Source organism: Maniola hyperantus, chromosome 12 (genome assembly GCF_902806685.2).
Source record: "Maniola hyperantus chromosome 12, iAphHyp1.2, whole genome shotgun sequence".
Classification (NCBI taxonomy): domain Eukaryota; kingdom Metazoa; phylum Arthropoda; class Insecta; order Lepidoptera; family Nymphalidae; genus Maniola; species Maniola hyperantus.
The window spans coordinates 10,425,400-10,439,577 of NC_048547.1; the positions used below are offsets into that span (position 1 = coordinate 10,425,400).

A 14,178-nucleotide genomic window follows, 5' to 3' on the forward strand; every position below is an offset into this window, starting at 1 on the left:
TCAGCAAGTTTTTTTACTTTACATATTTGGTAATCTTTTAGTGAAGTGGATACCTTACTGCATTATATATATAGGTAATACGATGCTGTGTGTCCATGCCTGTGGTTATTTTCGCGCACTTCGGTAACTTAAGAGGTCAAGCACTCCATAATATACTTACGAGTAGGTATCTAGTTACTCCTTAAGTTACTGAGATGAAACGTGTACGCGTTTCATGCCGTTTTCGAGATAAGTACTAATTATTATTAATCTACTTATTTTAAAAGGTGTTTTATTATATTTGAGATGTAAGAAACAGGTGCTTTCGGTACCAATGTGAATCGAACCTTACGAGCAAATAAATGCTGATTGACTGTTTCTATTGCCATTTTTTGTAAATTATGACGTATTATGTACACACTGTGCTTAAAATCTGTAACGTATTAAAAATACAAGAAGTATCAGGTACGTAAGTTATTATACTTAAGTATGTATTTTTAATAAACTTAATAGTTAATTGTTTGTGCATAAATCTATGGTGCATACCATAATTACAATAGAGGCAAATTAAATAATCTATTCCTCTACGTTCGCTAAAATCACAACTCGAGGACAAAAGTTCTACGAACTCATCTAAAGTTATATAAACAACTTGACGACTTCCAACCACGGTTTTATTGTAAGAAGTCCGCACAAGTAAAGTCAGAGTCAGCAAAACTTCAATCGTATCTATTTTAAATCTTATTCCAAATAAATAAGACTCATTTTGCTTATTCAATAAGAAAAATAAAAAGCTCTCCGTTGATTTAGGTACAATAAGTGTAACTAATTTTACTGTGAATTTAATTTATACTAAGCCATGCAGTATCTGGATATAGTTCAAAAGAAAATAATTAGTACCTAATTACTGTTTGTATATCATTGATTATTAATTAACTATCAAAGTAGTACAAATATTATGATTTATGACACTAGAAGACGCTTTTAAAAATCCCGTAGGATCTCTTTGTTTTTCCGGGATATAAAGCCGCCAATGTCTTTCTCTGGACTGCCCTACCTTGTTACCTAATACCTTTTCACAGCATAGACAGAGTGATAGGTACATATTCGCATTTTTATTAATATGGCTTGTATGCAAAGATCCATGCTTAGACCGTCTCGGCCACGACACGCACCGGCCTGCCTGTAAATAGTGTATTACTCATATTGTCATTTTTCCTTCTACCTATCACCAAACCAAACCAAATCCTCATCAAACCATTGTCGGCTCACAACTGAGCACAGCTCTTCTGTCAGAATGAGAAGGGTTTGACCAAAGTCTACCACGCTGACCAGGTGCGGATTGGCAGAATTCCACCTAGGTATGTAGCTACCTAAAAATGTATGGTCAGCACTAACTAGGCTTCTAGTGCTACCTATATTATGTCAACCTTCAATTTATGTAATGCAATAACTATGTTTTCTCATAGACAACATTAAAAATACATAGTTCCAGAGACTTTATAGAACAAAGCCACACAGGCTATAGACAAAGGCTCATAAACTGAAGGTAAAGGCCCGATTGCAAGATAGAGCTGGATAGCGAAATCACGACGTCGCTCGGTCGTTATACCTACGAACCAGTTCTTAGAGCCTGAATGTGCTTGGATATTTCTGCGGTGAAGCTATTTTAAGCGAAGTCGCGGTAAAGAATATAATGACTTTTGAGAAAAACTTAATAACGTCTCATTTATTGCACACTACATGGGCCATGGCGCTATTGTGGAGATAAGTCTCTGAATATGAATTATATTACTAGAAGTATATACTTTATTCTAGCTTTGCACGGGTAGCTTATTAAGATTTTCGTAGGGATCTCTGATTTTTTTTAAATAAAGTATAGCCTATGTCACTCAGGAATAACATAGCTTTCTAATCGTGAAATAATTTTTAAAAACGCTTCAGTAGTTCCAGAGATTCCTTCCTACAAACAAACTTACAAACATTTCCTCTTTATAATTATAGTAGGTATAGATATAGTATAGATAGTAGGGTTCAGAACCGGGAAATCCCGGTCTCGAAAGTACCGTGAATTCCCGGTACTTTTGTCAGTAAAAAAGAACCGGGAAATCAATTTGATTTCCCGGTTCTTTCGGTACTTTCGGGAATTTTATCTTAATTAGGTACATGATTCACGCTACTATTACATACATAATCTAACTTTACTTTTTTATACTTTCTACTGTTCTAAATTCTAAAGTTCAAAACTAACGTGAATTCAGCGCTAAAATAAATAGCGCGCGGTAACTAAACAAGCCTACCTTCTCTCGCTCGCTCGAAATTGAAAAGCTACGAAGGAGGGCCGTAAGTTTTCTATGTCGTTTGATGAGTGGACATCGGTTCGAAACCGCTTAATTTTACTTAAGCTTAAATTTACACTCGCGTCATTTTTCTGGAGGCAAAAACTTTAAAAATTTGGGGCTCATCAGAGTTAACGGTTCCTTGCATTGAAGAAATAAGCAGCAAATTAAATGAGTTCGGGGTGTCGTTGGAAGATGACATCATTGCAGAGGCAACGGACGGATGCAGTATGATGGTTAAATTTGGCAAATATCTATCGTCTTACCACCAAAAATGTATTGCCTATGCACTTCAACTTGCAATTTCAGATGTTTTTTTACAAAAATGATGTCACTTGTGAGGCAGAAGAACGAACTGAAGAAGAAACTCATGTTTCAATGGAAGTAGAAGACGATGATGACAATATTCCTTTGGCAGCACTAAGTAGGCAGAGACTTCAAGTGATCAGAGAATCTTTAGATGAGGATTCGGATTCAGACAACGAAGACGATGGCGTCGAGTTCTTGTCTCAAAATGAAACGTGTTTAATTTCAGAACGTCAATTTGAACAGAGAGGTTTGCTCTTAAAAGTCAAAAAAGTTGTTAAACTTTTTCGCAAGTCTCCAACTAAAAATGATGACGTCCTGCAAAAGTACGTCATCGAAGATGTTCATAAAGAATATTCACTAACCTGTGACTCAGTAACACGTTGGAGTAGCCTCGCTAATACGCTTGAACGATTCTTGAAGCTGCGAACTTGCATTGGGAAAGCATTCTAAAATAAAATTCTCAGAAGGAGAGTGGGAGCAGATTGGGAAGTTACATGAAGTTCTTGACATAATTAAAACCGTATTAGAGGCTTTATGTTGTCATGATTCTACGCACTAAGAAAATTAGCAAATATTGAAAATAACTATGTGGCCAAAAAAATATTCAAAATGTTAAAAAAACGATACACAGAAAGGCGTCTCAATTTTGCTGCTGCGACGCTGAATTACTTGCAAAAACTGGTAAGGGTTGAGCTGGATATGCTGTGGTTGTTGAGGTTTTAGTGCGGCTTAGCAATGATACTATTCCGTTGCACATTTCACACAGGAAATAATTTTATCCATAAAATTATTTCCTTCAACAAAATGATGAAGATTTATCAGTATTTCCTCACCCAAGCAGTGATGAAATGTGCAACGGAATAGTATCATTGCTAAGCCGCACTAAAACCTCAACAACCACAGCATATCCAGCTTAACCCTTACCAGTACCAACCTTACAAGGGGAACCGACGAGAGACCGTGACCGTGACTCTGAAGTACTTGAAGTACAAAACATTGCTTTGACGAAAGAAGATGAGTGAAATGCTGAATAGAAAATAGAAGCAAAATATGAAAAGACTTGATTGATTCTAGTTTTATTTTATTTTTAAACTCACACAATATAAGTTCCAATAAAAAATACTTTTAAAGCGTATTGCGGTTTACTTTTATGAGTTCTAAAGCGTAAAACTTGTTTTATATAAAAAAAAACTATGAAGAAACCGAAATTCCCGAAAGAACCGGGAAATCCCGGTTCCTTTGGGTAAAAGTACCGAAATTCCCGGTTCTCAAAAAAGGACCGGTTCCGTAAACCCTAATAGATAGGTCTGGGTCCAACATTTTAGATTCGATAGCTAACAATTAAAAAATTACCGTAGCATAAAAATTGATTCGTAAGTGTAGAGAGCCCTAGATCTTTTAAAACTACATATTATTGTTAGTCATTTATTTACTCTTCTTGCTTTTGGTCAAGATCACAGCTCTTAAAACTATTGTTTCTTACCCACTCTTGTCATACTTTTGGACGAAATCCATAAGGCAATTTAAACACGCTCCACGCTTTTTAGCGTTCGAAAAACGAATACCTACGGCAATAATTTCAAAAGCGCCTACATCTTTTCCTCTTTAGTAGAACAAATCGCTACTGAGGATCTAATTTAGATGGTTTTTGAACGTGATGGACATACACGACGAAACAACATCCTTTTATTGTAAAAAACCGCGAAGTCATTTCAGTTTTACGTTCGAGACGTGTCGAAAGTTGGGGCCCAGAGATTTGAGGTCAAATGAGGTACTGAACTGTTCATTGTTCACGAAAAGGTCACGTCTGATTGGCCACTCGCGCCGTGCAACACTAAACGAACCATTTTTTTATGAATGATACTCAACTTTAAATAACAATCCCTGTAGGGGGATACAGATACTAACCTAAGGTTGTAATAGATTTTAAAATATAAATGTAGAGAAGAACACAGCTGATCAAAAACTGCTAAAAAAATTAAGTAAACTTTTTAAACCTTTATATTTGTTACTTTAATAGTGCCGTACACATTAAGTTTTTTCCACCCTTATTTATCACAGTCACACGCCACATTCATGTACAAGCGTAAAATGTTTCGCTACAAATCTGTTGCTGGCAATTTTATGTTTCTTACCAGTTACATAGTTACCGTCATGGATAGCCCTATATCGAATCCTGCTAGGAAAAACATCGTATCTCATTTTTCGAAACTTTATAGGAGAGCGCGCCAAAGATTTAAAAAATTCTTATTAATTTCATCCAACCTTAAAAATGTTTATCAGCAAGGTAAAATCTAAACTTTCATATGCATAGTATTTATATATGTTATTATTCTAAGTAGGTACTTTTTTTTGAGTTGTAATTATTTCCACAGTATATATATAAATACAAAATTTACAAAATGGCATTGTAGTTAGGCATACAATTCATCATTGTGTGTCCATACCTATTTCCTTTATTCAGTAAAAAAGTTGTAAGTTGCCTGAGATATGAGATACGATGAAAATTTAATACTTGCATTTACACAAGTATGTGTGACTTACAATCTTTTTCTACTGGCTAAAATCGCAACGAGACTTAATTAAGATACAAGGGTGAGCTCAAAAACAAAGCATTTTTGTTCACTATGAATAGGATTGTAACTCAAAATCGCGGAAATGTGAGTTACGATGTTTTCCTGCAGGTGTCGATTTAGAGAATAGATACATTAAAGATTTTGCAACTAATACTCGTAATCTAAACTTACCTTTAAAGCGCAAAAAATGCATGAAGGTCCAAGACAAGCGTGGCCAGTGAGCTCGCGAAAACTGCGCCGGAATATATCCAGATGCCAGAGCACCTGCAACAACACACAACTAATATTACACTTTGAAGATAACACATATAAATTACCTATCCTTAGAACGCACATTGTACATTATAAGTTGAACAGGCACAAATGTCGACTACATATTAGCCTTTTTAATAAGTACGGTCTATTATTCAAAATAAAATGGGCATCAGCTAGAACTAAATATTATCAAGAAACCAATAAATAAATTAAATATCAAGAAGAAGTTTTTACACTATACAATTACATAAAAATAATACCTATACTAAAGTATCGAAATTATTAATAATAATAAAACCATAATTTAGTATTAATCCCTTAAGAGATTTTGAAACAAGTATAATTTAGCAATTTATATGTAAATAATTTCTAATAATGGTTTTCTATAAAATCGGGTCAATGGTATCCACAATAATACTATAAGCATCGTAAGCATGTACTTGGAAACAGTTTTCAACGCATCAAAATGTTTAAATACCTAATCTAATAAAATATATTATTGTCAGCCGTAGTGTTTATATGCTCTTTGATTGTCAGTTTCACCGAAATCCTTTGCTGTGTTAGCAGGTTATAAAATATCGAAACAATCTCCGAGAATTCACGATATTATTTACTCGCTAGTTTTGTCACTGATGTTCGAAAAATATATTATAAAACTTGACTCAAAAGGCAAATTATTGGCCTCCGCTTGTAGAAAAAGTCAATTTCTCTATGTTCTGAATGATTTTATACTTGATACTTTTTTTTGATTGTTTATACAACTGTTATTTTTCACTTAGTTCCTAAAACGACTGCTTTCTTTGCTAAATCGATCTTCTATTTCTTCAACATGGTCAACATGTCTAGATACTTCTATTTCACCAATAATGTTGTATTAACGTGTGACATTAATTGACATTCTAAGTTAGTTCGTTAAAAACTTAGAAAAGATTATTATCACTTGATAACGCCACGGGCTTCGTGGCACGTTTCGCGTCAGGTGCAAGCAGCATATGACGTCGCAAAAAACTTCTCACCGACCGAAAAGGATCTTATTCACGTCATTATATTACTTGTAATAATATGTGACATGTTTGAAACCCTTGTTTAGCGACATATTAATGTAGTTGTGTCTAATTTTGTAAGGATCATATAATTAGAACCACCTGTAGTGCCTGCTAGAATTAAGCGCGCATTGAATGATGAATGAAAACAGAAATAGCTTCAATAAGGTAGGAAAGTTGTTAAGGTCCTGATTTAGGATACGTTTCTACTGAAGCGGACAAGAGTGGAGAAAATTTATGTTCAATCAATAGCGCAATCAATCTGTTTGTAGATGACGCACTCTAAATATGGATAAATTAAAACTATGGTAAAACCTACATATAAGGAACACCTACACATTTCCTGTTGTCACCTACGCACCGAGATATTCATATTAGATATTTAATAGATTAAAATTACATGGAATTTCAGTACCTTTTTGGGTATCTGTTGCATAATATTTGACGTGGGTTTTTACGCTGCAGTATAGTCCCTACCTAACATGGATTTTAATGATATTTTTTTATTTAAATTATCTAGGTTTAAATTTAGATACAAAAGAAAATCATATCATCAATTTAGAAAGTTAATAGAAAATACAAGTTACAAGTACGAACTGCATTAACATATGTATAGTTATCCAGGAAGTTAATTAATTACACCTAAGTTGTAACATAGTCTTGCCCCTTAGGAGGCATTTAAGTGGGTAGAAACTTAAAAGTCAGTCCAGCCACCTGCTAATTACAGACTTCTAATTCTAAATATGAATTGCTACCTTTGATGAAGAATTCTACATATATATCGATGATGGCTACATAAATAGATGGGACCTTGACAATGTACACTAAGCTAACTAACCCATATAATATGCACATATGTGATATGCCCGATTATGGTATGCACCTGCTATCGCGCAGTTTTTCGCAACGTTTTGGCGGACCCCAGGCAGGTGTGGGGTGTGGGGCAGGTTTGAGCAGATGCGTTACAATGATGCTGAATTCTCTTCGTTTTATTTGAAAATGAGTGTCAAAATAAGTCTTAGTTTCTAAAAAAGCTGCTTGCAACCTGATTATGCATCTGTTTTAGAATAGATAAGTATTAATATTTATTATTGGAACTTTGCCTAACGTGGATTCACCTGTCCAACAAAACTCAGTCGACAAGAAGTTAAATGCAACGTTGCGATGGCCTATTTTATTCATTTCGTTGGTCCGAGTAACAACACCCACAATGGGATTGACAAAAAAGGTGTAATAAGTCCATACAAGCTTAATTAGTGCGATTATATGAAAGTGATCGTAATTACATTCATATAATCGTTTATATAAGAAAGTATTATATAAATGCTCTTGCACACATCTACCTTCTTGAACTAAAGATTCTTCAGCTAACCGATGAGAACTAAAACCGCATACTTAAATCACTATTAATATGAATTGTTTGGCTATCTAAGCTACCGGTGACGTCGCCATGGCGTCCTAAAATGAGATATAGTTATATATAGCTAGCTATTAATTAATTATTATTGTTGTTTTTTGTCAAATGTTACTAATAGATCCTACAACTTTAAACTTCGAACATACGCAAACCATTTTGATTTTATTCACGGTCAAACTTTAACTTAAACCGTAAGGTAACTTTAACCGCCTGTCATGCAGCTGGACCTTAGCAAAACAAACTTTTTTCTTATCTATCTATAACCTGATGCACCTGTTCTATTTTATGGATGACCGATGGACGACGGTGTAGTAAGATAAGTATATAGGGTAACTACGTCGTAAAACAGTATTTTATCTAATGTATTTTATCACTCTACTTTGCTCAAAACTTTAGTTGTCAGAACTGCTTAACAACAGAAAATATTTAGATAGAATCACTCAAATATTCCAAGATTTTTTTGGTAAGAAATACATAAATATCGCAATAATAGGGAAGAGTCACAAAAATAAAATTTGAACCATATTTAAACATTATTTTTAAGGTACATGGTAAACTAATGCTGTCACTTTTTTGCAAGAGGATAACTATTATTAACTGAATTATTCAGTTGCTAAAATGTGACAGCATTAAAAAATTATCTCCTGTTTAACTCATGCATTGGTGGAAATTTACCTATTTAAATCAAAATCGGTTGAAGGGATGGGTCGTGAAAAGCTAGCAGACAGACACTTTCATAATATAATTATGGATCTAGAATACCCGTGAATTGGGAATTTGACTACCTCACAAATAAATTATTTCTCAGTGATTATTAAATAGAGGGTCTTCCAAAATACGTAAAATCCACGTCCTTTGTTAGTTTTAAGTGTAATAACTATTTTAAATTATCGATTAAACTTAAAAAAAAACATGTTTGATAAAAAGTTTTGACTAGTTGTCAAATACCGTACTCCATAACTCGAATGATTTATAATGATTTTCCTAGTAGGTACGTACAAGATGGTTAAATTAGTTTGCATACAAATAAGATAGATAAAAAACTACGGATTTACGCTACAATTCAACAATGCAGTAGCGGAAGGACGCCAGCTGCGCAGGAGCCGTTCAAGCCTACAAGCTGCCGACCGCAGATGAATGCTGATTCCTCAAGTCACGTAACAAGTTACTGTTAGACACTTAACTAGACATTTAAAAAACTGCATATGTTTTTTACTATTCTATGTGTTTCCATTTACATATTTAGGTAAGTAATGCAAGGAAAAAACTCAAAAGTGCAAATGCCCTACTTTAGAATTAGTTATTTTGTGGCTATATGCTTCAACTACTAGAGCTTTTATTGAAAAGACAATTATTTATGTATTATGTTTGATGTAAGTTTAACTGTTTTAGCTAATGAATTAAGTGCAGAGACTGTCACACGCCACGGTCTGAATCCAGTGGCTCCCTGCGACTCATTTGATGTCGTCTGTCCACATACGTCGGTTACTCTGGATCTCCTACGGATCCCCTCATTTCTGATTTGATCACGTAGAGAAACCTCAATCATAGCTCTTCCATCGCCCGCTGAGTGACTCTGAGCTTTTATAGTTTAATATCTACGGGCTTTTTACTGTCGTAGCACGTCTTAATATGATATTAAGAAGAAAGCTCGAAAAGTCATCGCATTAAAAGTAAGAACCCGTCAGATAGTAACAAACTGGTAGCTCCTGTCCCGTTACGTTCGGCGCCGGCAACTCGTTAAGGTTGTGAGCTTGATAGAATCGTACATGTACTTACTACGAAGCTATATCATTATAATATATTCTGTGGCTATATGTTAACTAGAGATATAGCTATAATGGCAGAACACGATCGCAATACCAATTCGTTTATTTACATTACCGTGACCGATACCTCTATGACGAAAATTATTTATAGCATTACATGATTTTTTTTAAATGAAATTTTTTAAATAAATTGTTTATCTAAACGCCCCATATTATAAATGCGAAAGTGTGTTTGTTTGTTGGTTTGTCCTTCAATCACGTCGCAATCGAGCAACAGATCGTCGTGATTTTTTGCATAGGTATATAGTTAAAGACCTGGAGAGTGACATACGCTACTTTTGTCCCGGAAAATCAAAGAGTTCCCGCAGAATTTTTAAAAACCTAAATCCACGCGAACGAAGTCGCGGGCATCAGCTAGTAATATTTAAATCCAAAAACTCTATATATCACATGAACCTCACTTAAGTCCTTACCTTCAGAGTTCCTTGTAAATTTATCTAACACAAACATTTGTTTACATTTCGTCACAATACAGTTTGTAAATCTCGTGGAAGCTTATCTTATCGACGATGTTGACTGGAGCCTTAATTATGTTGAAATTCTTTCGAAATCTTCATTCGTCTTCTCGTCCATTAGCATTAAGCTAAGTTTATCTGCGTGTCACGCTTCTAACAAAATAAGCCTATTTGTACACTTTCTCAGCCACTCACTTCACTTTGTTTCTTTTGTAAATAAACATAACTATACAATTATAGCAATACTTATATCATTTTTCAGCATTTAATTGTGTGGCCTGAAATCTATTTTATGGTTTTAAACTTTTTAGGCATTTTTATTTAAATACAAAGGAACATTTGGATCAAAAAAGGAGTGTAATATTTTCAGAGTTCTTGTATTACGTGAGTTTCTTCATAAATGCCAGAAGAGCATCGTTAGAATCCTTACATCATCCCGAGTGACACTGGGTAGTGGGTATAATTTTTTTGAAAAAAAAATCTATATGGCAGAGCAGTCGTGGTTTCTTTAAAAATTGTTTTCGATTAAATAACTAAATACTTACCTATTAAAATATATATCATGAAGAAACCTTGCATTAAATTACCTCTAACATAATAATTATTATTTACAATACTTTCTCACGTTTACGAGCACAAAAAATAAACGCAACGCCATAACTATTTATCTAATATACTGATTGTTTAACAATGCGTGAAAGTATTGGTCTAACCATACGTAACTCAACGAATGGCTACACTTAGTATACAACAAAAATTCACTCATTAAATCATTTTTTCACAGATTTCTTCCGCATTAGCAAATTACTAACAGGGAAGTTTATTTAAAAGTTTGCCTAAGTTCCTCTAGTTCCTCAAAATAACTAACTTTTCAGATAATTATGTTCCTATGAATAATGGATAGACCTTTTTGTATGAGTTTTATGCAATAGTATGTATCTACACATTTTCCATCTTGCCTTGTCCTGAAAAAAAATTGATCAATCGAATTATTTAAAACAAAACTTTGCACGAAGATAAAATTTTCTATTAGTTTAAATTATTATTAGTAATGTTTTTTTTATAATTATTTTTTTCAGCTAAAAATACTGTCTATTGAGCTGCTTAATAACATAATCTAAGTTTACATTACATGATATAGTTCATATTCTAAAATGGTTTTTGTAAATTAATTGCATTTCATTGTCCGAAGAACTAATATCTCAAAGTTTATTACTTACTAAAAACCAATACGTTTCTTTGATTTTTATAAAGAAATGTTCTATATTAGGAGGGCACAATTTCCACACGTTTTTGCTCGGAGGGAGTGCAGTGGTGCATCTACTGTAACATATAGAATTTATAATCGACTCGTAGGCAGTTTCTGACCACGATTTGACGCTTCTTGCTCCGCGTGGGAAGTGGCTATTCCACGATTCAATCATAACATAATTTATTCTCTTTCGTGGTATGATTTACTATTTATGAATATTTATTTGTAGCATGACCATCTGTGCTAAGATGGTAGAAAAAATTTGTAAGGTGTAGCGTGTGACCAAAATACTTACTGACTGACAATAACTAAAATGTCGATATTTTACGTTCACACCGACATGGTGGTGTACTTCAATATGGTAAACTAGCATATTCCCGCAACTTCGTCCGCGTGGATACCCCTTTAGGGGTTGAATTTTCAAAAATCCTTTCTTAGCGGATTTCTATTGTCTACGTCATAATAGCTATCTGCAGCCCGATCCGTCCAATAGTTTGAGCTGTGCGTTGATACATCAGTCAGTCAATCAGATTATTCTTTTATTTATATAGATAAGGTAGGCTCTGGAAGAGTTTCAGTAGTAGATACCTATCCAATCTCAATATTGTAACTATTATAAAACTCAAAACTTTTTATACTAAGCAGTCATTTGTATACAGATATGATATGCCATGTTATGACGTTATTAATTGAGTAATACCAGAGTCGTACATAAAGAGTGGTCGACAAACGGAAGTAGATTTGAATAAAAATATAGATAGTGAATTTCCCCTACGGAAGCGACTCTCCTAAATATTGACGTAACTACAAATACGCTAAAGACCTACAAAACAAAAAGAAAATTAATGTGGTAAAACAAGTCTACAAACCATAGAAATTTTATTTTTGAGCATGAGACGGTCATTTAACTTTTGCCCGGAATGTTAACTAAGAGTTCAAACAGGAGGTTACCTGTGAAAATATGAAAGAAAATCGGGTAGGTATCTCTGTACCTACTGACTGTAGTTTACATCATTATCAACAACATCGTTAAGTCTTGTTAATGATGCGTTCAAAGCGTTGAAAACTCAATATTGAAGCGTAAATTAGTATAAAGTATGTACCTACTAATTGATGACCTATTTTATAAACTTACATCGAAACCGTGAATGGGTTTCTTGGACGATGTAAAACACTGTTGTAAGTAGACATGTGTCCGCTATAGCTTAACTTAACTGAAAACCGCTGCCGTGCCTATAGCGTACCGTAGCGTTATTGTCGTAGCTAACAACGGTTTTCAGTTATCATCTATAACCACCTGACAACGCAACACTGCCAACTGGCAACTGACAATGCATTGTTTGGTTTTTTGGTAACTAGAAACGCAATAATTATGCCTTCTCTTTCTTTCTTTCACTGAAAGCTGAGAAGGAGCGGTTATTGGCTACCGGCTTAGTAACTAAGAACTTGGTAAACCAAAGCCGACCTTATCTCTATTACGCTAAGGCTTAACTGTACAAGTACTTGTCCATTACACTTTGATCTGTCAATCTAAATACAGTTAGCCTTAGAGTAATAGAGATAAGGTCCTCTTTGGTTTATCAATCTTCATGAAATGTTTTTGGTTAACTGGACTGTGGCAAACTATTCGTGCAGGCGTCCACTATAGTTTGACCTATGTCAATGATCAAATTAAACTTTACTACTATGAACTTAAGGTTGTGATTACTTCACGATATTCATGAAAGTAAAATTGGTTTTATTTTAGTGAATATGTGCGCGCTAGCTATACAGACGGTATTGATACGGCAGCTAGCTTAGTTACTACTACGGAAACCGCTGCGCGTTGCGCATATTAAATTAGTTGAAACACAACTCTGATACCGATATTCGGCAACGGTTAACAATATCGGTATTGAAACTAAGTAACTGTTGATTAACCGTTGCCGTTAATAGCCAATAACGCCCATCTTTAGTTGTAAGGAAATTTGATTATTTTCTGTAAATTTTTCATGTAAATATACTGAAGCGGCTAGTTTTCAATAAATTTTCTTCTTGCACCACGAAACAGGTAGGTGAGTAGGTACATCGTTATAAAATACATCATTTTAAATATAAATATGTTCTGGAATGTGTGAAGCCGTTATTAGTTAGATGCATGTCGAAGCTACGTGTTGAATCGAAACAACGTGATCTCATCCAATGACATAGTTTATGAGTTTGACTATTTTCTCAAAAATCAAAACGATTATTCACAGAACAATAAAAATGAAAAACCTGTAATTGAACATGGTTGACTTATGTATTTCATAGTAAGTATAATAAAGCGATCCATTTACGGCCAATTAGGTATAAAAATTGCATGGGCAGATACTCTGAAACATACTTCTGATGTGTATGTCGAGTAATCCGTATTAGTTAGGAAATAAGGTCGACAATCCATTGCTCACGCGACATTTAATTTAGTCACGTAATTTACACCGTGTTGGCGGTCACGCTTTGTACTCGTTTGCAAGAAATCTAAACAGTAGGACGGTAAAATACGATACCTACCTACTTACATTTATTAGAACTTAGAACCAGCTTTGTCTGCGACTTTTAATTATTTACGACTAGTAAATGTACCAATGGAATATGGTAAAAAACTTTTTTTAACCAAACAGGCATACGCTTAACTGCAATCACAACAAATAGTAGGCGATCAATGATGATGCAGCCTAAGGTGGAGCTCGCCAGCCTAGAAGG

At 34.3% G+C, this 14,178-nt stretch overlaps 1 protein-coding gene across 4 annotated transcripts in view; it reads right to left on the minus strand.

Moving 5' to 3' along the window:
- Positions 1-14,178, minus strand: part of ec (echinus) — an 88,468-nt gene that overhangs the window by 30,894 nt on the left and 43,396 nt on the right. For all 4 annotated transcript variants that reach the window (XM_069502256.1, XM_034973734.2, XM_069502255.1 and 1 more), the window contains one exon: positions 5,375-5,467. In XM_069502256.1, the coding sequence (XP_069358357.1) occupies positions 5,375-5,467 (93 nt within the window). The remainder of the gene's footprint in view (positions 1-5,374; positions 5,468-14,178) is intronic.